General features: G+C 41.7%; 2 protein-coding genes across 3 annotated transcripts in view; both read right to left on the bottom strand.

The window, feature by feature from the left end:
- The window catches only part of CATSPERB (cation channel sperm associated auxiliary subunit beta), a 52086-nt gene extending 43794 nt beyond the window's left edge, over positions 1-8292 (bottom strand). Inside the window, exons 1-3 of the mRNA XM_033173453.1 lie at positions 8206-8292; positions 4885-5037; positions 203-263 (exon numbers count right to left, since the gene is read on the bottom strand). Coding sequence (XP_033029344.1) covers positions 203-263; positions 4885-5037; positions 8206-8250 — 259 coding nt within the window. The 5' untranslated portion in view covers positions 8251-8292. The remainder of the gene's footprint in view (positions 1-202; positions 264-4884; positions 5038-8205) is intronic.
- Positions 8293-21056: 12764 nt separating this feature from the next.
- The window catches only part of TC2N (tandem C2 domains, nuclear), a 34847-nt gene continuing 31045 nt past the window's right edge, over positions 21057-24858 (bottom strand). For both annotated transcript variants that reach the window (XM_033141041.1, XM_033141052.1), the window contains exon 12: positions 21057-22720. In XM_033141041.1, coding sequence (XP_032996932.1) covers positions 22610-22720 — 111 coding nt within the window. In that variant the 3' untranslated portion in view covers positions 21057-22609. The remainder of the gene's footprint in view (positions 22721-24858) is intronic.

The following is a 24858-nucleotide window of genomic DNA, read 5'->3' as shown; positions in this document are numbered from 1 at the left end:
AACTGCTAGTTGGGCAGAAGCTGGGACCGTTGCAGGGATTCAAACCGCCGAACTTCCTATTGGCAAGCCCTTGGCTCAGTGGTTTAGACCACAGCGCCACCCACGTCCTGGCACCACCTTACGCGCGTACAAAAACAGCAACAACACAAGGAAGCATCAATAGCCTGTGAGGATAAGTAAGTAGAAATTATAAATCTCTCACCTGTATTATATGTTAACTCTTCTCGTTGGATTTCAATACTCCACGAATCCACACCTTCTCCCTTTTGTTTAAAAAAAGGATGGCAACCCAAGATTTTTAGTCTTAAATACTTGAAGAGTCACATACATTTAGGTAAACTACTGTGCGGACTGATTTTCCAGTTATGAATTTTGGTACCTGATAGTCTCATAGCTTAAGAACTGTTTCTCACAGTGATTTGATATGTATTTTGTTGTTAATGTTAATGAAATTAAGTAATAACAAGAATTCTTTCAAAGCATTAATCCTATCGTGCAACAGAAAGCTATCACGGCTTTGGAACACATTTTAAAAAGAAAAGTCTAACAAGCTTTCAAGATACCTTTCAATTGATTAAATAAATGCTTGGAGTAACTGATATTATAGTTTGAAGTCTTGCTTTTTCTGTTATATTTTACTCCAAAAGACCCATTTATCCTAAATAGAACCCAATATGGCAGACATGTATGTACTCTCCCTCTCCATATTGTTGTTGTTGTTCAGTCGTTTAGTCATGTCCGACTCTTCGTGACCCCATGGACCAGAGCACGCCAGGCACGCCTATCCTTCACTGCCTCTCGTAGTTTGGCCAAACTCATGTTAGTAGCTTCGAGAACACTGTCCAACCATCTCATCCTCTGTCGTCCCCTTCTCCTTGTGCCCTCCATCTTTCCCAACATCAGGGTCTTTTCCAGGGAGTCTTCTCTTCTCATGAGGTGGCCAAAGTACTGGAGCCTCAACTTCAGGATCTGTCCTTCTAGTGAGCACTCAGGGCAGATTTCCTTGAGAATGGATAGGTTTGATCTTCTTGCAGTCCATGGGACTCTCAAGAGTCTCCTCCAGCACCATAATTCAAAAGCATCAATTCTTGGGCGATCAGCCTTCTTGATGGTCCAGCTCTCACTTCCGTACATTACTACTGGGAAAACCATAGCTTTAACTATACGGACTTTGTCGGCAAGGTGATGTCTTTGCTTTTTAAGATGCTGTCTAGGTTTATCATTGCTTTTCTCTCAAGAAGCAGGCGTCTTCTAATTTCGTGACTGCTGTCGCCATCTGCAGTGATCATGGAACCCAAGAAAGTGAAATCTCTCACTGCCTCCATTTCTTCCCCTTCTATTTGCCAGGAGGTGATGGGACCAGTGGCCATGATCTTAGTTTTTTTGATGTTGAGCTTCAGACCATATTTTGTGCTCTCCTCTTTCACCCTCATTAAAAGGTTCTTCAATTCCTCCTCACTTTCTGCCATCAAGGTTGTATCATCAGCATATCTGAGGTTGTTGATATTTTTTCTGGCAATCTTAATTCCGGTTTGGGATTCATCCAGCCCAGCCTTTCGCATGATGAATTCTGCATATAAGTTAAATAAGCAGGGAGACAATATACAGCCTTGTTGTACTCCTTTCCCAATTTTGAACCAATCAGTTATTCCATATCCAGTTCTAACTGTAGCTTCTTGTCCCATATAGAGATTTCTCAGGAGATGGATGAGGTGATCCGGCACTCCCATTTCTTTAAGAACTTGCCATAGTTTGCTGTGGTCGACACAGTCAAATGCTTTTGCGTAGTCAATGAAGCAGAAGTAGATGTTTTTCTGGAACTCTCTAGCTTTCTCCATAATCCAGCGCATGTTTGCAATTTGGTCTCTGGTTCCTCTGCCCCTTCGAAATCCAGCTTGCACTTCTGGGAGTTCTCGGTCCACATACTGCTTAAGCCTGCCTTGTAGAATTTTAAGCATAACCTTGCTAGCATGTGAAATGAGTGCAATTGTGCGGTAATTAGAGCATTCTTTGGCACTGCCCTTCTTTGGGATTGGGATGTAGACTGATCTTCTCCAATCCTCTGGCCACTGCTGAGTTTTCCAAACTTGCTGGCATATTGAGTGTAGCACCTTAACAGCATCATCTTTTAGGATTTTAAATAGTTCAGCTGGAATATCATCACTTCCACTGGCCTTGTTGTTAGCAAGGCTTTCTAAGGCCCATTTCACTTCACTCTCCAGGATGTCTGGCTCAAGGTCAGCAACCACACTACCTGGGGTGTATGAGACCTCCATATCTTTCTGGTATAGTTCCTCTGAATATTCTTGCCACCTCTTCTTGATGTCTTCTACTTCTGTTAGGTCCTTTCCACTTTTGTCCTTAATTGTTGTAATCTTTGTAAGAAATGTTCCTTTCATATCTCCAATTTTCTTGAACAGATCTCTGGTTTTTCCCATTCTGTTATTTTCCTCTATTTCTTTGCATTGCTCGTTTAGAAAGGCCCTCTTGTCTCTCCTTGCTATTCTTTGGAAATCTGCATTCAATTTCCTGTATCTTTCACTATCTCCCTCGCATTTTGCTTGCCTTCTCTTCCCTGCTATTTGTAAGGCCTCAATGGACAGCCACTTTACTTTCTTGCATTTCTTTTTCACTTGTCCTCCGCTCTTCCCCAGTAGCATGTTGGACGCCTTCCGACCTGAGGGGCTCATCTTCCAGCGTCATAACTTTTATAAGCCTGTTGTCTTTGTCCATGGAGTTTTCTTGGCAGGGATACTGGAGTGGGTTGCCAGTTCCTCCTCCAGGTGGATCACGTTTGGTCCAAACTCTCCACTATGACCTGTCCATCTTGACCTGTCCATAGCTTCCCTGAGTAATTCAAGCCCCTTCGCCACGACAAGGCAGTGATCCATGAAGGGGCTCTCCATATTAATTATATATATATATATATATATATATATATATATATATATACACACACACACACACACACACACACACACACACATATATATATACACACATACACACACACACACACACACACACACACGTGATCCCAGTGAGACCCCAAGATGAAATTTTGCAGGTAGCCCTTAGAAATATTAAATAATCCATTCAATGTTTTGGGATCTTTAAAAACCATATTAATTTTTTTAAATCACTTTTAAAAATTTTGATTTTTTTAAAGCTGACATTTAAAATTTAAAGTAAGTCCATTATGTGCCATGCACTATTAAAGCCCATGAAGTTCTGAAGAGATTGGTGTTTTTAGCTTTCACGTATCTCAATTTTGGGCTGAGCTCTTAAGCTTTTTGTGTAATCCAGCAAAGCTAAAATTGTCAAATTTTTTTAAATTTCTTTTTTTATAAGAATTTATTAAATTTTAACAATAAAACACACACAAAATACAAAATACAACAAACACTACAAAAAAACTACAAAAACTACAAAAATCTTAACAAACAAACACTTATTTAACTATCCTTATCTTATTCCTGACATTGTTTTTGGACCTCCTCACATCCTCTCTTCTGCGTTCATTTCTAATGTTCTTTAGTAACTTTATAACATTGTAAAATCTTCCTTCTCATCTAATCTTAATCTTTATAAACATTAATCATCATTTAACTCTAATCTTAATCTTAATCCTAATAAAAATAAACATAACATATTTCTAACTATTTCTTATATCCTATCTTAATCTAACTTCTGGCATTACTGTAGCCTTATATATCCTCTGACTTTAATTTCGAATTATCTATCTTTTCACGTCATTTCAAATAGTCTTTGAATTTCTTCCAATCCTCCTGCACCGTTTCTTCCCTCTGGTCTCGGAGTTTCATGGTCAGTTCTGTGAGTTCCATATATTCAATCAACTTCATCTGCCAATCTTCCACTGTTGGTAGTTCTTCAGTTAAAATCAGCAGTTGATAGCTGCTACTCAATTGCTTATTGCTTATTATCATTATTATTACATTTGTATACTGCCCTATATCCACAGACCTCAGGGCAGCTACAACTTACAATCACAATATACATAACCCCCCCCCAAACCCCACATTTTTAAAAATTGTATAATACCACACCATAGTTCAAAGGGGATACAGGGCTGGATATACACTGACCTGTTTAATGTTATTAGAACGGTATTAGATATATCGTTCTAAAACGTCACAGGGCATTCTTGTAAAGTAAAGCATTTCTTTCTTTCTTTTTACCTCTTTTAAAAATCAAAACAGCTGTCTCCCTACTGCCAGTTGCTGGTTGCTCTGCAGCGCCCTCTGGTATCACATTTAATAAAGCATTATGAAAGCTAAAAGTAGGATGTGATGTGTCTATATGGTTATCAAAACCGTTCCTTAAACCTTCCTTAATGTTAAAAACCATGAGTGCAGATACACCCCAGGGACCTGCCTTAAACCAAGTCAGATTGCTTGTCCATCTAGCTCAGGCCGGCCCAACTTTCATACCAAGTGGGCCGCAAGAGTATTTGACCATGTAATGCGTGGGCCACATACTTGAGGCAGTTAGCAGAGAGGTAATAGGGTTCTAGGACCTTGCCAGAGCCTTCGCACCTCCTTTCCCAAACCTAGCACCTCACTTAGCTGGCTTTGGGAAGGCAGCGTGAGGGCTGAGGGGTGTCAAATGTTGCTGAGGGCCAACAAAAATGGTCTGGAGGACTGCATGCGGTCCTTGGGCTACACATTGGACCATTGTAAGTTTCCAGCCTAATGTTATGGCATTGTTTAATAAGTATTCTGGTGACAGTGGCTGTCCCGAGTTCAGGCAGAGGTGACCACCTGCTACATAACCTGATCCCTTTTAACTGGAAATAGTCAGGCAGTGAACCTGGGACCTTCTGCGTGTAAATGATGTTCTATGAGCCCTTCCGGAATGCTTTACCAGAGTCATTTTGAAGTAGAAGACTTTGGAGTAGGTACTGTTGAAGATCTGGATGCTGGGAGCAAGACCAGATGAAGTGAAAAGAACCAGATTCTTCCGTCTGTTCTCCACGGTGTCGGGCTTATTAATATTATACAAATGACAGCGGACAATCTTCAACGGGGGGAAAAAACCAGGATTAACATACGAAGCACATATCCACAACATCTGGAATTATTAAAACTTTAAATGGCAACCTGACAAACTGGACTGTTGATTTCAAAAGCAGAAGTTGCAATAAATAAGGCTTTAAGGAGTCATAAAGGGAAGGAGGGCAGAAGTCCTTGTTTTTGTGGGACAACTTGCCTTCGCACTCTCTCAGGTGATTTTCCCTGCTTTTGGCGGGCATGGGCAAGTGCCACTGAGAATTGGGAAGTTTAGGGTTAAAGTATAGAAAATGATCACTATCTAACAAATTAATATACATGAAAAGCACAAAATACATAACATAATAGCAAATATCCCACAACAAATCCCCCACAGAAACATTTAAAAGGCCATAGACGGTTTAATTAGCCAAAATGCCTAAAATGTTTAAGTTTCACCTTCTATTGCACCCCAAAGTCCTTTCCTACCATCCTTCCTCTTCCTAAATGGGCAATCAAGGTTGCTCTTTGTTTCATCCCTGACAATACCCTGAGGCAATTTTGGCAAGGCTTTCTTCACCAGGCCAGGCCTTCTTCCACCTGCCTTGCCCCACCCTCCGGCCCTAGGAGTTCTCATAATGGAGCTGTGCCTGGAGGAAGACGTGTGAGGGGAGAGACTCCATCAGGCAAGGCCTAAAATGTAAGTTTACCTTCTGTTGCACCCCAAGGCCCCTTCCTGCCATCCTTCCTCTTCCTTTCTAAATGGGCAGTTAAGGTTGTCCTTTGTTTCATCTCTGACAATATCCTGAGGCAGTTTTGGCCACTGTGTCTATTGCATAGGCACAGATCTATAAATGTGGAACTGGCTCCTGTTCTATGTGTCTTTCTTTGCAGTTAGTTCAGGGATTGCTAACTCAGCATCTACAGGGGCCTTTCTTCGAGGGTCTGAGCACCATGGTGGTCCCTGGCTTTTTATATTAAGTTTTGTCTCAAAAGGGGGAAAAATGCCCCCTCACCATCTGGTTGGTTTTGAAGGAGTTGCACAGGGGAAGAACTGGCAGGGATGGTTTCCATTCTTGCCTGTTGGTCCATCCTGTTTGCTTGCCAACCATGGGGAGGCTGTCCAGGAAGCGGGTGGGAGCAGCAGCAATGGCTGTACTGTGTCTAATTTTGTGTTTTTCCATGCCCCCAGAGCAGCCAGGATGTGTTATGCAACACTCCCCATGGCAGCCATTTTGTGACAGGCACTCACAGTATTTCCTTCAAATTCAAAATGTACCCACTGGTCCAAAGGGGGGGGGAAGGTTGGCAACCCCTGAGCTAGTGTAGCTCCATGAAGTTCATGCTGTTCATATGGCAGGAGGGAAGAAAGGGAGAATCCTGATTCCAGACTCATTAGACCTGCAGCACGTAAGAGAAATTACCTGGCTATATTCATAGCTGCAGCAAGTTCAGAAGCTAGAACATCCTTTTATTGTTTCTTTAAAGTAACTGTTTTGTTTTGATGCCAATAAATAAGTAAAAATTCTTTAAATAGCATACGGTGTTGTTGGATCCAAGGGGCATCTGCACAACCAATAAGATTTCATTCCATTTAGCTAAGCTTCTTAGTCTAACTGCTTCTGATTCAGTTAGTGATGACAGTTAACAATCCATTTAAACATACCATATTTTTCTGTGTATAAGACGAGCTTTTTTGACCCAAAAATGAGGGGGGACGTGCAAAAGGTTTTTTTGGCAAAAGACAAGACCAAGAGTGTAAGTGGCAATTGGCCACTTGATTGTTTGGGGGTGGGGGAGCCGAAAATCGCTCCGCCAGAACACAGCACACAACCTCTTGTGTTGCAGCTGCCTGATCGCCGCCATTAGCCCTCCTGCTTGCCGGTGCGGCAGCCAATAAACAACTGCCCTTGTCGCAGCAAGCGGAAGCGTGATTGGTGGCCACTGGCGATGATCGAGGAGCTGATAGGTGGCTTCCGCTCGCGTTGTTTGATTGTGTGCTGCGTTGCGGCGGGTGAGCGATTTTTGGCACACACACCCAATAATCCTCTCCAAAAGCTCAATCCCCCTTATTTTCTAAATTTTGAGGCCCCCAAAATAGGGGGCGTCTTATAGACGGAAAAATGTCATCTACTGGTAGATATCAACTCAACTTTGTGTGGATATCTATCCAGACATTTGGAGAACTTAAATGAACTTCTATGATTTATGCATCAATGGTTATCGGTATCCATAATGTGAACTGACGATGAGTTCTTTCTTACTGTTGTTGGTATTTATTTATATAATAGCAAAAAAAAGGTAATTGACCCCTGACAGTTAAGTCCAGTCGCGAACGACTCTGGGGTTGCGTCGCTCATCTCGCTTTACTGGCTGAGGGAGCCGACGTTTGTCCGCAGACAGTTTTTCCGGGTCATGTGGCCAGCATGACTAAGCCGCTTCTGGTGAAACCAGAGCAGAACACGGAAACGCTGTTTACCTTCCCGCCGGAGCGGTACATATTGGAGGGGAGAGACCCCATCAGGCAAGGCCTCTTTCCACCTGCCTTGCCCCACCCTCTAGTCTCTGCTTCTCAATTTGTATTGTATTTTATCTACTGTGGCTTGTCGTTGTTTTCTTGATTATAGTTTAGAAATTATTGTTGAGTGGATTTCTGTTTAACTTTTATGTTATTATTATTATCTAATATTACTCTAATGATTGTTGAATGTTACTTTTTAAATGTAGGTTGCCTGTTTTAAAGTTATGTTTTATTATCACATTTTTGTATTTCATTAGATTTTTTGTTTCTTTAGCTTGCATACAAGTTAAAAATGATGATGATGATACCTGCGCTTTGATGTGCTTTCAAATTGCTAGGTTGGCAGGAGCTGGGACCAAGCAACGGGAGCTCACCCTGTCATGGGGATTCGAACTGCCGACCTTCTGATCTGCAAGCCCTAGGCTCAGTGGTTTCAACCACATTGTCACCCATATCCCTCACTATATAATAGTAGCATGCCCTTATTTTAATTACTTTCTCCTTCCCTTCCCTTTTCCTAATTTTTTTTTGGGGGGGGGGTATATCTAAAAGAATTAATTAGTTAATTCTGCCGAACCAAATAATGGTATATTGGCGAGTTATATATTGCATTATTTGCTGAGCTACTCCCCATTTAATTGCAACTGGAAATACAGTACATTGCTGGAAACTTACCAAACTTTTATCTGAAAGAAACAATTTTATTGCCTTAGATGACATATTCCGCTCATCTCCTGTGTAGCAAGAAAAACTTGAATTGGCCTCCACTGAGTGAGAAAAAAATATATTGATCAATAATATTTTCAAATATGATATTACAGAACTAGAATATACTGAAACTCAAATCAAAAATGAAATTGTGGACTGAAATGGATATTATTAGCAGTCTCAGGAAGGAAGTTTTACTGGGAGACATGGGGTTTAGGGGGCAATAAGAAAATAAATAATATATTTATGGTAATCTTTAAACCAAGGCTAGACTGCATGGGTTTGGACAACCAAATTAACCTTTGTGCTTCTGTCAGTATCTTCCCAAGCTCTCTCACTGTGGCTCATTTGACTCCTAGACAACACACACTTAACATCATTAGCAAATATCTCTTGCTCTTTAATATGGTGGGCTTTTTTTTAAAAGAAGCTTCTTGAATCTGCTGTAGTAAATATATATATATAGAATCTTGGATTCAGACCAAAATATGGTCTGAAGCTCAACATTAAAAAAAACTAAGATTATGGCCACTGGTCCCATCACCTCCTGGCAAATAGAAGGGGAAGAAATGGAGGCAGTGAGAAATTTTACTTTCTTGGGTTCCATGATCACTGCAGATGGTAACAACAGTCACAAAATTAGAAGACGCCTGCTTCTTGGGAGAAAAGCAATGACAAACCTAGACAGCATCTAGTAGTGATGTATGGAAGTGAGAGCTGGACTATAAAGAAGGCTGATTGCCGAAGAATTGATGCTTTTGAATTATGGTGCTGGAGGAGACTCTTGAGAGTCCCATGGACTGCAAGAAGATCAAACCTATTCATTCTGAAGGCAATCAGCCCTGAGTGTTCACTGGAAGGACAGATCCTGAAGCTGAGGCTCCAATGCTTTGGCCACCTCATGAGAAGACTCCCTGGGAAAGACCCTGATGTTGGGAAAGATGGAGGGCACAAGGAGAAGGGGACAACAGAGGACGAGATGGTTGGATAGTGTTCTCGAAGCTACCAACATGAGTCTGACCAAACTGCGGGAGGCAGTGGAAGACAGGAGTGCCTGGTGTGCTCTGGTCCATGGGATCACGAAGAGTCGGACACGACTAAACAACAACAACAAGAATCCTGGATTCAGTTCTGCAAACTGTGTGCACACATTTCCCTTTTAAAGGTGGGCCCTATATTGATACATCACTCGGACAAAATAAAGTTCTGATCTTTATGGAGTCCTTTGCAATGGATGTTCCCTACATCAAAAGGGGTGCACATTTTGCGATGGCGTGCACCTTTCAACCACTGGCAATGATTATTGGCTGAGCGACATTAGGCATGGCCTTTTGGAATGGATGGCAGAATGCGAAGCGTCTGTTCAGGTGTAGGTAGTCTTGGCGGCAAGACCGTGATTTTGCGGTCTCAGGTGGTGGTTGCAGGCCTTGGGTGGAATCCTTTAGTCATCTACAAAATTGGGGGGGGGCAAGGGGCGGTGACCCCTGCCCCCATTGCAGCGGCAATAACAGGGTTCCCGTTAAAGGAGTCTCAGGGGGAGGCATTGACCATACGCCCAGAGGTCGTCACTGCCCTCCCCCTCCAGCAGCGGTGAACGGAGGCGGGGCGGGCAGGCTATGTGCTTGAACATATGTTCTCCAGAGCTAGTCCACTCCTCACACATGCTGAATAACCCTAAAATTACCCAGAACCCCGGCTGGGGGGCTGGGAAGGATAAACGCACAGTGCCTGAGCCAAGGTCTCCCTACATCTGAATATTAATAAAGTTGTGGCCAATTTAATCCCATAGAACATTGTCACTTGTTGTTATTTCCCTCAGGGGCTGCCTGGGGTTCGGGGGACTCCGCCTGGCCACGCAAATGACAGCACATGAAAAATGTATGGCTGCAACACCTCTTTGGGGCAAGGTTCAGTGCACTAGTAACTAACCCGTATGCAAGAACAGGAAGGGGAAATAAAGTAAAATACAACTTACCATTTACATTGTAGGTAAGTCCTGATGAAAGTTGTAAAACAGCTGCAAGCACAAGACAAAGCAGCAACAGCGCCATCTGTAATTGTAAAAATAATATAAATGTGCATTTAATTCAAAGCTATATATAAAGCTGGTCCCCCAATAGTCACACAATATATACAGTGATCAAGGAAGACAACAAGGATGCAGGTAAGATGAACATGCTTGGTCATCAAAGACCCCTTAGGTGCTATGGAAACTGCAAGCTGAAACCTGCTTCCTCTTCCAAACACTGGGTTCACCTATGGCAGAAAGATGATTTAGTTCCCACCCCAGGTGCAGACCCTTCAAGTGTCCCTATTTTTCAGGGACAGTCCTGGATTTGCAGAAGCTGTCCGGGTTTCTGATTTGATTCCGGAATGACCCCCTATTTTCCTCAGAGAAATGTTGGAGGGTATGCAAATGCACTCCTGAGTTAAATGCCTTGCCTTTCTCTACTACATGTGAATGGCTGCAACTCATGCCACTGGGGAAAAGTAAAGTCTTGGATTTAAGGATTATGTTGTAGAGGGAGCAAAGAATCAGCTCAACACCTGCGACTGATTCAACACCGACCCTGTTCGCTCTGCTGCCCCTTGTTGCTTTGCTGTTATTTGTTCATTTATTGCTTTCTGCGCTGGATAGCTCAGCTGGTGAGAGCGTGGTGCTGAGAATGCCAAGGTCGCAGGTTCAATCCCCATATGAAACGGCTGCATATGCTTGCATTGCAGGGGGTTGGACTAGATGATCCTCAGGGTTCCTTTCCAACTCTACAAATCTTTGATTCTGTGAGGGATGTGAAACCTGTACTCCTCCTAATGTTGCTCTATTACTTCATCTGACCGGTGGCCATCGCTAGGAGTGATGGGAGCTGAAGTCTAATGTCAACTGGAGAAACAAAGATTCCCTATTCCTGCTCTGTATGACTGGATTCCTTTTGTTTTCTGTTTTGTTTGTTTGCTTCATACAGTCAATAGCTGCCGTGCAGATCTCAAATGAATGAATAGGCAGGATATGAATGTTAAAAATAAATATATATGTTTTTTAAAAAAAGAAAAAATCATAGATATAACAAAATTGGACTACTTTGTTAAACTATATGCAATTGGTTTGTGAAGGATCAAATTATTTCTTAGGAACTGGCAGCAATAATACTCAACCCCCATTTCTCTTGTTTTTTCAATGGAGACAAATGGTAGAACAACTGAAAGCTAAGTATGGGTCTTCACGTAAAAAAACCCTAATTTGAAAGCCTCAAGCAAAATGATAAAACCAAAGGAATATCAAAGATCTATTTAATATTCACAGTATATGCAAAACAATCTCTTTGTCCTTCCTACAATGTTAATAATGTTATACAGCACTCTAATCACTATACCATATTGGCAACTTGTAATTATAATTATATAGATAATTATATCATTGTTATCATTAAACAAAATGTGAATACTTCATCAGATTAATGAATTGCTACATTGCCTATTATTGGCACGGAGGTGCCTTATTTGACATTATCTTGTGCCCAAATGAAGCATTTATTTCTTTAAACCATTTCTATACCACTTCACATTTTAAAGTACCTTCTTTGCCAAGGCTGTATCAGTTTTGCTGAGCTATCTTTCCCACTTCCAAGAGAGCCAGCCAACTGTTTGCTTTTATCTTGGGTTCCACAGGATGACAGTTGGAAGAGTTCAAGTTCCGTCACAGTGACTCCTAATAGCAACAGGACTCATAAACCGTGCTCCAATAATTTTTATTAATTTTTCCAAGTATCTTAAACACAATACAGCTTAACAATATTATTCTCCTGTAAGTCTATATCTACGCTAACTTAAACGTGTTTACTATATATACATTCTATAAATGTCTGTTGTTGTTGTTCAGTCGTTCAGTCGTGTCCGACTCTTCGTGACCCCATGGACCAGAGCACGCCAGGCACACCTATCCTTCACTGCCTCTCGCAGTTTGGCCAAACTCATGTTAGTAGCTTCAAGAACACTGTCCAACCATCTCATCCTCTGTCGTCCCCTTCTCCTTGTGCCCTCCATCTTTCCCAACATCAGGGTCTTTTCTAGGGATTCTTCTCTTCTCATGAGGTGGCCAAAGTACTGGAGCCTCAACTTCAGGATCTGTCCTTCTAGTGAGTACTCAGGGCTGATTTCTTTGAGAATGGATAGGTTTGATCTTCTTGCAGTCCACGGGACTCTCAAGAGTCTCCTCCAGCACCATAATTCAAAAGCATCAATTCTACGGCGATCAGCCTTCTTTATGGTCCAGCTCTCACTTCCGTACATTACTACTGGGAAAACCATAGCTTTAACTATACGGACTTTTGTCGGCAAGGTGATGTCTTTGCTTTTTAAGATGCTGTCTAGGTTTGTCATTGCTTTTCTCCCAAGAAGCAGGCGTCTTCTGATTTCGTGGCTGCTGTCACCATCTGCAGTGATCATGGAACCCAAGAAAGTGAATGTCTACAAATGTCTACAATTCCTTAATAAATTGTTGTACAGTGGTACCTCAGGTTACAGACGCTTCAGGTTACAGACTCCGCTAACCCAGAAATAACGCTTCAGGTTAAGAACTTTGCTTCAGGATAAGAACAGAAATTGTGCTCTGGTGGCGCAGCGGCAGTGGGAGGCCCCATTAGCTAAAGTGGTGCTTCAGGTTAAGAACAGTTTCAGGTTAAGAACGGACCTCCAGAACGAATTAAATTCTGAACCCGAGGTACCACTGTATTATACTTTAACATACATTCCTTATTATATTACAGCATTACATCTTATGATCTAGCGAAATGTTTACAATGAACGTTATGAGTTTTATTTCAGTCCTGTGAGTGTCTTTATTTATGTACAGTTTTCTCTAAGCATACCATAAATTTGGACCATTCTTTTTGGAATTTCTCATCGTTCTGCTGTCAGATTCTTCCAGTTAGCCTTGCTATTTCCGCATACTCCAATACTTTCAGTTGCCATTCTTCCATTTTTTGAATATGCTGTTGTTTCCATCTCTGTGCGAGGAGTAGTCTTCCTGCTGTTGTGGCATACAGGAAGAATTTCTGATCTTCCTTTTTAATGTCCTCTCCAACCATTCCTAGCAAAAATGCCTGTGTTTTTTTTTTTAAATAAAAGGTGTACCTAAATATCTTTTTTAACTCATTATACACAGTATCCGAAAAAGTCTTCACCTTGTCACACAACCACCACATGTGGAAAAAAATGCCCTCTTTTACAGTGCATTTCCAACAGTTCTTATTTTTCATTTTGTACACCTTTGCTAGTTTGGTGGGTGTTAAGACATCATTTTAAACATCATTTTAAACAAATACATCATTTTAAACAAATTCTCTTTTAAGGTCATGGATGCAGTAAATTTTAACCTAAATTCCATAGTCTTGTCCATTTCTCATACAGTGGTACCTCTGGTTATGAACAGGATCCATTCCGGAGCCCCGTTCATAACCTGAAAGGTCTGCAACCTGAAGCGCCCCTTCTGCATGTGCGCGATGCAATTTGGCACTTCTGCGCATGTGCATGACGTCATTTTGCACGTCTACGCATGCGCGAACCACCAAACCTGGAAGTAACCCATTCCGGTACTTCAGGGTTTGCCGCGTTCATAACCCGTGACGAACATAACACGCAGTGTTCGTAACATGAGGTACAACTGTCCTAGGTCCATTGCCTACTTAGTAATGACCTTAATTTCTTCATCTTTGGTATGCCATTCCAGCAAAAATTCATATACTTTAGACAACATCTTTGTACGACCATGCAATAACCCAATTTCCAATATTGATCTATCATTATTAAGTCCATATTTTTATCTTTAAGGCATATATCATTAATTTGGTGATATTCCGTCCACCCTGATAGTCTAGGTTTTAGTTCTTCATAAGGTCTGATGTTGATTATATTATTGTCTTCTTTCAACAAATCTCTGTAGGTTATCCAATCTCCTTTCATATTTAATTTTTTAACTGAAAAGGCTTCCTGGGGTGACACCCACCATGGTGTTTTCCTTTCAAACAAATCTTTATATCTCATCTATAGTTCACATAATGGTCTTTTTATAATATGATTTAAGAAATCCCGATGTACTTTAACCTTTCCATACCATAGGTATGTGTGCCAACCAAACGTGTTTGTGAACCCTTCCAGGTCTAAAACATCGCTGTTATCAAGTTTCATCCATTCCCTCAACCGTGTTATACAGGCAACTTCATAATAGAGTTTGAGGTCAGGTAGGGAGAATCCGCCTCTTTCTCTTCTATCAGTTAGCAACTTAAATTTTATCCTGGGCTTCTTCCCTTGCCACACAAACCTTGAGATTTTTTTCTGCCATTCTTTAAACTGTCCTAATCCGGTAATTACTGGAATGTTTTGAAACAAGTATAATAGTTTGGTTAGTACCTTCATTTTAACCACGGGTATTCTTCCCCAGAATGACACTTTAACAGGACTCATAAACTGATCCAACTTCATAAATGCTTGTGGACTAGTACAGGGGATAGATTTTCAGAGTTTAAAATCATGTGGCAGGAGCAGTCTACTTTGAAATCTTCCCGTAGTCCTCACATAAAAATGAGGGTCAGTGGCTCTGATACAAAAATTACACAGGAGACCTGTCCTCCATGTTAATTTCCTCAATACATCTGTTGCTAGAACCACATAGGATGCAGCTATATGAAGTAGGAGTCTTTCAAATTAAAAACAGGAACAAAAATGAATGCGAGACTAAAATGAATGCCAAGAGGGTATCTTCAAAAACCCACCCAGTTAGTGCTCCATCTGTGGCAGAAGGGAAGCTGATAAAAGACTGGTAAGCAAATGGAAGAAAAAACTCAGGTCTCAGAATAACTTGTCTTAGCTGAACACCTCCTTAGTCATAAAAATGAATCACTTCTATTAGCAATTCTCTTTAAAAAAAAATAATTTCTTTAATCCATTTTGTAGGTGTTTCAGCTTGCAAACAACAACATAACAATTGTTGAATGTTACTTTATTTGATGTAGGTCGTTTATTTTAAAGCTATGTTTTATTATCACATTTTTGTATTGCATTAGATTGTTATAAGGTGTACATTCTTTGATTCTTCAGCTTGTAAACTGCCTTGAGTATTGTAAGATAGAAAGGTGGCATACAAATTAAAATTGATGATGATAACAATAGTATAAAGCAGGTTCACCAGACATGATTCCACGTTAACTATGACAACAGAGGTGACTGCCAGTGAGAAAAGGCAGCAGGAGGAGGCACTTCTGTTTCATCTTTTTCAGGTGGGACAGGAGCAGCATGCAGCAACAACAGCAATTTCTGACTTTGTCTTACTTCTGTGCTCTCTCTCTCTCTCTCTCTCTCGCCTCTAACTACTGCCCATGAACAGCAACATCTGCCGTAGCAGGGAGCCTGGGAAATGTAGTTCCCTAGGGCTCCTTTCAGATAGGACATGATGGTTGCAATGCAGTGGTGATCTGCTACAGGCACCCCAACCTCAGCCTGCCAGTAGCCTACCCCCCAACACCCTCTTAACGAAGGGAGACCCAGACGCCCCACTGTTTGTTGCAAAACTCACATTTAAGTGACTAGGACAAAAAGAGTTGGTGGAGAGCACAGGTGACACAGATTTCAATGCATTCATAATCCCAGCTAGCTGAACAGGTGTGTGGATGTGTGTGTGCTCCTCAACATTGCTGTTCTCTGCTACAGACACTTTGTGGCAGCAAAGCACAACATTTTCGGCAACTCAGGAGAAGAGAGTTCCACTCCTGCCTATGCCCAGCTGAGCAGGATAATGAGACAATTGTTATATTCTGTCAGTCTGATAACTTTTTTGTGGCAGTAAAAAAAAACTTAGAATGGAATTAATTAATACTAGCTTCTTGCTCATCTTCTATGTTTATGTTCCATATTTGTTTAGCAAAAGAAAGGCTCATGGTGACTAATAGAATTATAAATTGGGGGATTGCAACAAGTCATTGGGGGGGCATAGAAACCCCCCTACCGTACAACACCACTGGCTGTTGGACTCGAGTTCACCCCATCTTGAAACTCAGCAGCCTAGCGCCTGTGATCCATTTGCTCTATAACAGGGCTAAAAGAAGGGTGGGGCAAGCAAGTTTTCCCCATGGTCCTGTGAGTGAAGGGGGCACCCAAATCATGATTATTGTTATTGTTGTTATTATTGACATGATGCACACTATATACAAAATTAACATTTAGGTAAGATTATTATTTGGTGCTAAAATACAAGTGTGATTTATATCCTGCAGAAATGTCCTCAGATACCCAAAGATTTAAACACCCAAGTGTTATCAGTTCTCCCAGAGTCAGCAACAAGCTGAGACCTCCTGAAATCCACGGAGTCTTCTCCAAACTTGGAAATATACTTGTAATAAAATGATAAATAGCACTTGGAACAAGTGGAACGGTCTCCCTTGGAAGGTGGTGGGCTCTCTTTCCTTGGAGGTTTTTAAGCAGGGTGTTATGTACTGAGTTGAATAGGATCCAAAATGCAGCAGTCTGATTGGTCCTAGAACAATAGGATTCAGAATGCAGCAGTCTGATTGGTCCTAGAAAAATAGGATCCAGAATACAGCAGTCTGATTGGTCCGCAGGAGCCACCCAATCCAGCTCCAGGTGGAAGTGAATCTGCAACCTGATTGGCATAGAGGAGTATCCCGGAATTAGCCAATCACGTGGGGCCCATTGTGTAAATAGTGTATATAAAGCAGACGTTTTGGGGAAACTGCATTCCTTGCTACAATGAACTGAATAAAGAGCATGAAATCCACACTTTACTCTGAGTACATTTCACAGAGGTTGGATGGCCATCTGTCATGGATGAGTTGAGTTTCCTGCATTGTGGGAAGTTGGATTAAATGACCCTCAGGATTCCTTCCAACTCCATAATTCTATGATTTTGTGAATTGTTGTTGTTATTTTATTTAATAAAATATGGAGTTTACTTAGGGGCACTTTTCATGTTGTTCGCCCCAGCTGCCAAGAGACCTCATTCTGACTCCAGTCTATAGCATTGACTGTTGACTGTGACACGAACAGGAAACTTCCTATCTAGCCATGGGCTTCATCAGTACAGTTCATGGTAGGGTGTTGTTGTTGTTGTTTACCTCTCACTCCCCATGGTGTATGGGAGAGTTGAGGAAAACTGGAGTTGGAGGGTATGTGTTGTAAGATATTATCCATTCTTTGAAGTTAGAAGCTGTGTCCCTTTCCTAGTTGAGAAGTGCCAGTTTGTCTGCCACTGCCTCTTATTAATGTTTTTTTTGTTTTGTTTAAAATAGCCGTGTTTGAAAGGTTATAAAAGCTGAGGTGCTTGGTTTGCGATTTGTGTGAACTCCCATTTACCGACTGCCCCTAACATTTCTGTCAAACTATTTGTGAAGGAAAAGGTTCAGAGGCAAAAGATAAACAACAGACCACACAATATTTGAGCAGGGAGGTTTTTTTTTTTTACATGGGGCTGTAATTTAGTTATGCAATCTTCCACCATTATGAAGTGGCAGAGTCCTTGCACGGCTGTAGAACACAATTGTTCTGAATGACTTCATAATAGTATCCAAATGCAACAGAGGTCCATGCTAGTTTGTTATAGATAGCTAAGTTTATAAAGAGGCTTTAGGTGTGCAGTACATCTGTGTGTGGATCCGGGATTATTCACGAGGTGTGTACATGACGTCACTATTGGCATCACCAGCTCGTTGGTCAGCTCCTTTCACTCCCTTCTTAAACAAAGTACTGGCACCTGGCCCTGCCTGTTGCATAACTAGCTGTGATTCCGGATCACTCAGAAAGCCTCAAGCTGGCACCTGGTGGAAGCTTGGAGGAGGAAAAGGTTTTTCCTTGCCTCAGCTTAGTTTAGCTTCATTCAGTAAAAGGATAATCACAAGTGAGTCAAGCACACACATGCAATTTCTTAACCCCAGAATTTGCATTCCTGCGAATTGGGGAAGCAGGGTAAACAGCTGTGATCTGGTGACTCTATGACATTTTTCTCTTATAATTTAAGGAATTTTACAAATCAGCCATCCGAAGAGCAGAGAGGAACCTCTTCATCTAGTCCAGCATTGCTACTGTCAGTTTGCATTTCTTAGTGCAGAAAGTATTGATCTGATGTTTCGAGATCTTTCCTATTCTAATAAATTCAAGAGGGTTCTGGAAGCTTCTCTGTGTGAAAGAAACAAGCAGAAGGTTTGGGTTATACCCAGTGCTTTTTCCCCCTCAAAAAAATGTTTAGGGGTACTCTCATTTTCCTACTCATATTGAAATACTGCCCCTCAATGAGGCCAAAGTTAGATTCACAAAATGTTTAGGGGTATGCATACCCCTGCATCCCCCCAGAAAAAAAGCACTGGTTATTCCTTCAGAGAAGCTGAGTAAAGCTGGCTTAAACTGGTTCTGTTATCAGGGTCATGCTGACTATACAGTGGTGCCCCGCAAGACGAAATTAATTCGTTCTGCGAGTGCTGTCGTATAGCGAAAATTTCGTCTTGCGAAGCACCAACGGGGGAAGAGCAGTTTGATGGGGGGGATCGGCAATTTTTTCGTCTTGCGAGGCAAGCCCATAGAAAAATTCGTCTTGCGAGGCAGCCTTCCGCTAGCGAATACCTTTCGTCTAGCGAGTTTTTCGTCTAGCGAGGCATTCGTCTAGCGGGGTACCACTGTAAAAGTAAGGCCAGAAGGAGCCTGGGTTTCACTTTTCTCTTTCTATCTCTTTTCCTTCTGGTGTGTTGTTCTGTACATAGTATGCTTAGTGTTAAGGTTTAGACTTATAAGTTATTGTACTTTTAACTTAAGTCTGTGGCAACTGGATTTCTTACTGACAGTGCCAATCCTGAATGTATTGGATTTGTGACCATTATGCTCATTTGCCTTCAGTAGCAGTAAAGCTCTGCTGGATGAAATATTAATTGCCTCTGATCTATTTTTGGGAATCCTACAGCGTGTTTAAGTTGTTACTCTGCTAACTATACATTGGAATCTACTCTGGATCAATATTGAGTAGAATTCCAGACATGCTAGGGGGCCAATGCTACTCTTCCAATGCTGCTTTCTGGACTCGGTCCTGAAGGATTGGAACCACAGTAATACAGGGCCCCCAATTCCCACCCCCCAAGCCAGACTAGGAAGATACCATGGCTGTTGGTATCAAATGCTGACAAAGAGATCAAGAATCAGGAGCAAGCTTGTACTCCTACTTAGCTCCCATTCAAAGCACTGTTTCCTGTTTTGCACCAGGCATGACCAAGGGCCTGATCCACGGCAGTAGCTACCACCACAACTGCAGCAGAGAAAGCATGGATGGGACCTGTTGGATTATGGGTAGGGCATCAGGAGTGCTTGCTAAAAAACAAAAAAACACCCTGAAGGCCAGCACTGCCACTGTCTGTGAAATAGGAATAGCCCATATAATAACCACTGCAGTGAGCAAAATGAGTATAATTGTACGTTGTAATAGTTTTCGATGCAAATACAAATCTAGTATTTGTTCATACAGCACCATTTATGCACATAGTGCTTTGCAAACAGAAGGTCTGTTAGGTCCCTACTCCAAGGCTTCTTTGGGAGGAAGGGCAGAAAAACAAACAAACAAACAAATCCACTCAAGTCTTCCGATGTGTACAGCAAGGGGCAAATGCAACCTAAAGTGCAGTGTGGGAAAACCACCTCACTGTGTTTCTAGTCAGTAATGTGTACATGGCCCGATGCTCAAATATTGCAGCATCCAGAATAATAATAATAATAATAATAATAATAATAATAATAATAATAATAATTTATTTGTACCCCGCCCATCTGGCTGGCTTCCAACAAAGATTAAAAATACGTTAAAACTTCAATTGTTAAAAACTTCCCTAAATAATTTCAGATATTAGATTAGGAATCAGAAACAGTAACGACAACCATACACAACCTGCTTCCACAAGAGAGCCTTTAAAAAGTGTATTTGCTTTTGTCCTTTGCCACCTGCTGAAGCCTGTAGCTACCCAGAAGCAGAAATATAGCCAGGAAGCAACCAGTATGAGGATTCACACCAGGACAAATAAATTTAGGGGCACCTCAGGCTCCTGGGAAGTTTTGTCCAGCAACCATACAAGCTAGGGCCATTAAGAAACAAGAGGGCTATTGGCAATGTAAGAGATTTGTCTTCCCCCCTTGCCCTGAGGTGTGAACAGAGACTGGGGGTTTGGAAGCTTGCCAGGTTAACTGGGTGTGAGGTGACAGGAAAAGAGTTTTGAGCAAGGGTTGTTGGGACGAAGAAGAAGAAGAGAGAGACTGGGATCCATCTTGGGCAGGATGGCTGAAGTCTGGCTGCACTGCTGTGGGGGACAAACCCCTCTTGAAATGACCATGCTGCAAGATCTGGAATCCCTTTAAGTAGATTGAAGGTGTAAATAGGTGAATAGACCATATTTACTAAAGCTATGACAGTCTCTGCCATGTCTCAATTCTCCAAAGGAACACAGACCCTCAAACGGAATGTGCCCAGACCTTAATGTTGAGCCACAGCCTTTCCTATACTAGTTCTGAAGTGCCTTGACAGTCTGTCACCTGGTTTATTTCTAGCTTAGAAGAAACACGATTGTCAATGCAATCATCTAATCACAGCTCATTTCCTTCCAGTACAGGCAATGCAACAGCTGTGTTAATAGTCTTTTGTTTTGACTAAAAATATCCCTCTGTTTTATCACTGTTCTGTTTGTTTAAACCCACAATAATCTACCATTTGTGGTTCATTCACCACTGACCTTTCAGGTGTATCGTCCCAGAAGTCCCAGATATAATTTTCAAACCAGACAAAGAACTGAGATTATCAGCTTTAATTACTTAATTACTTATAAAATTATAAACTGTTTAGCCATGATTGATACGAGCTAGATGGGAACCATCAACTTAGAGACAAACTAGACATGCACTCTCTGCATCCTCTGTTCACGGCAGTTCTGCAGTCTTTTACCACTGCAATCTTTTCATAACAAATACAGGTATGGGGAGGGGCAGTGTTAAGTATAAAAAAACTATAGTGACCAGTCTCTGATCCGCATTGCAATAATTTAGACTTACAACCAGGCTAAAGTTATAATTTCAACATTATGTCTGAAGCAAGTATTGTTAAGGGATAGCACACGTCCCACTCTTTTTCCTATGAAGAATATTTTTGGGGCCTCAGCCAAGGATTAAAAGTGCTCTAAGAAGTTAGATGGTACAGGATTTACAACTGGAAACCTTAGCTACTGACCCAGTTAAGCATGTTCATACATCAGGGATGGTTGACCTGTTACCTTCCAGATGTTGGTGAGCTACAGCTCCAATATTCATTGGCCGTGCCAGCTGGGGCAACATCTAGAGACCTAAAGGTTCTCCATCCTAGCTATAGTGTCTTCATATTCAACTTATTGTATGCATATTACAATTAACTATTCACATCTGCCTGCTAAAATTACATATGGTAGCACTTTAAAGGGTTGAACATTTGACGAGCATTTTTGTCAGTAAACATTTCACCATTTCACAATGCAGCGCCACAATGCAGCATTTATTAAATGCACAATCTTCCTCGTAGGTTAGAATATTTTTATTCTTCATAGCAGCAAAGGCTTTCATTTGCTGTTACTCCATCTCTTGGCCCACAACAGTGAGTTAAGTCTTAGGCCCCCAAATAGGAGCAAGTACTATGACCTGGCACTTTGAAGCACTGAAAACCTCTCTGCATGCAGCAAGAGTTGTCTTGAAATGCCCGGTCCTCCCTCACGTTAAAGCCCAATGCTCATGACAAGCAAGCCTTCTTCAAAATTACTTTAAAAAGTTTATTGCAAGATTCTGAACAGTAAAATACTAATCTGCCCCCTGCTGTCTGTCTTAGATCTCTTGCTCAACACGAAGGGATGACTGCTGAGAGATGTCTGCAATGATTATTAAGCGGTGCCCTTATAACAGTTTTAGAAAGAAAACAGTAACTGAGGCAGGGTTTTCAATGTAGAAAAGGGAAATGTCTTCCTGAAGTAAAGTCCTTCAGAGTCATTTTTGAGTTAGCTTTTCTTCTAACTTAGAGATCTAACATTAACATAAATATACGAAAGTTCTTTTAATCCTTATCAAAAGGATCAGTAGTTGGGCCCTTAACTTCACAAGATGACCTCTGTATTCCATGGATATTGTGAAGATTCTTCACATGGTGTCTTTTTTCCAGCACTACAGTTCCTTCTCTTGCTTTCCTCTCTAGAGGTGACCTTACACACCAGTCAATGCAGGTATTTATTTTCCTTCTGTCTTAGTGGATGACTGTTTATTTTAAGTAAGCGCAGAAGCCTCTTGGCTCAAGTCCCAATGAATTCCAAAAGTACTGTCCACACCAGCGTCATGCTGGATTGACGTTATGCCACTTAACAACAACCTTCTCTGGATTGGCAATTGTGTCTCTCCACTGAGCAGAAGCTTCAGGACTGTTGCTGTCACTGCTTAGCCAGACCTGCAGAGGAAGAGAAATCACAGGGGTCATTACAAAGGTCACACCAAAAAGCCATCTTTGACATTTATCTTCTTGGTCACCATACCAACAAAAAACTGTACATAAATACAGAGTGTGAGAAAATAAAAAGCTAAAACACGCTGGAAACAGTCTATACATCTTTGTTTGTTTTTTAAAATCTGGATCATTGCTGTGGGATGTAGTAAGTTGTCCATTTTATCTGATCTTTTAAAATACTTCCATGCAAATCCCCAAGGTGGTTTACAACAGCAGATACACAACATAAGAAAACAATACATTAAAACGGGTCAGCAAACTTTTTCAGCAGGGGGCCGGTCCACTGTCCCTCAGACCTTTTGGGGGGCCGGACTATATTTTGTAAAAAAATATGAACGAATTCCTATGCCCCACAAATAACCCAGAGATGCATTTTAAATAAAAGGACACATTCTACTCATGTAAAAACATGCTGATTCCCGGACACGGGCCGGATTTAGAAGGCGATTGGGCCGCATCTGGCCCCCCGGGCCTTAGTTTGGGGACCCCTGCATTAAAACAAGGTAAGTCACAATAAAGAAACAGACTGAAATGCAAACAACCACAGTAGCCAGACAATCTCTTAAGGCTTGGTATGTTTCCATGGATGCTATCTGATTTTATATTTCTATGGTATTTTGTGTGTGTGTGTGGGGGGGGGTGTTCAAAGGATTACTATAAGGGCCTGTTGCTGCTGTTGCTGTTTTAAAATAACATTGCTCCATTGCAGAAGAAATTCACTACCATCAATTGTGGCTTCCCAACTTAAAATGACTTTAAAAAGGAAGCCTAGACAAATTCATGGAATATAAAGCTACTAGTCATTATAGCTGCATGCTACTTCCAAGGTCTGAGGCAGCATGACCCAATAGCTGTAGAACAACAGTGGGAGAGTGTTATTGCCTTCATGCTTATAGGGTTATCATCACAGGCACCTAGATGGCCACTGGCAAATAGGATGGTGGACTAAATAGGCCTTTGATCCGGGAAGGCTCTTATGTTCTTAAGAGTAGAGAACAAACAAAAAGCTAACCTCCAGCCCAGCTTTTATGGGCTTTAACCTTCGCTCTGCTTAGACACTCCCTCTGCGGAAGTTGAGGCTTTCGGCTTCCCTGCCTAAGAGCTGATGTGCATCAGCTGTTTCCGCTTTCCGCCACGTGCCCTCCAGCCTCTTCAATTCTATGTGTGGATATTTTTGGATACAGTATTTTTTTGTATGGGTTGAAGAGAGAGCAGCAGAGAGGACTTAAAGGGTGCTCCCCACTTTACACGATTTCACTTATGCACACGGGGCCCCAGAACATAACCCTCGTGTAAGTTGGGGGACGCTTGTGCTTTGGAAACATCCCTGAAGCACATGCCTGCAAAAGAACATGTTATTAAAGCTGGCCAATTGTGCTTTCTGGGTTGTTGAAGGAGGCGAGAGGTAGGGGAGATTGCAAAATGAGATTTTACCGTACCTGAAAGTGTGCATGATTTATGCATCTCATGCAAGACTGTTAAGATTAAATGTCAGTTTCAATATTTCACTTGAGAGAGTCGCAGTTCACGTTTTATTAGCCAGTTTGGTGAAGGACAATCCTATCTACTCACAGGGAGCAGCTTCTCTTACACTGGGAGGCTTTAAAGTAACTTTAAAAACACAGTTTTGCCCTACTCAGCTGGTGGAGGAATTGGGAGCTGACATTTCCTCATCAATAAGAGTAATGCAAACAGATAACCAGCTCCTTGTACATCAGTGGCTCTCCACTAGTAAATGTGTGACTTGTTTCATTTCAGAAAGCCTATGTTAGGAGTCTGTTAGGCTCTTTGCTCTTGTTCACATCAATTGGGCACCTATGCCAGGCCACTAGTATGAAATGTACAGTCCAGGGGCTTTATCAGGTCCTGCGGGGGGTGTCCCCAGGCAGCCATGGGGTATGCCCCTTCCACACTCTACACATTCAGGGCTAGAATCTGCTGTTTTTGTAGGACAAAAGGGTTGAGTCACCAGTGTCTGCTACTACATGCCAAAGCAGGAGTCATCCTTGTCCCCTCCTGAGGAGCCGCACAAGAGGGACAAGGGGAAGGGCACAGCAGTGGAATGTACAGAATCTGCAGCT

This window comes from Lacerta agilis, chromosome 1, assembly GCF_009819535.1.
Source record: "Lacerta agilis isolate rLacAgi1 chromosome 1, rLacAgi1.pri, whole genome shotgun sequence".
Classification (NCBI taxonomy): Eukaryota; Metazoa; Chordata; class Lepidosauria; order Squamata; family Lacertidae; genus Lacerta; species Lacerta agilis.
The sequence above is the reverse complement of the archived record's forward strand: the minus strand, read 5'-3'. Positions and strand labels throughout refer to the sequence as shown.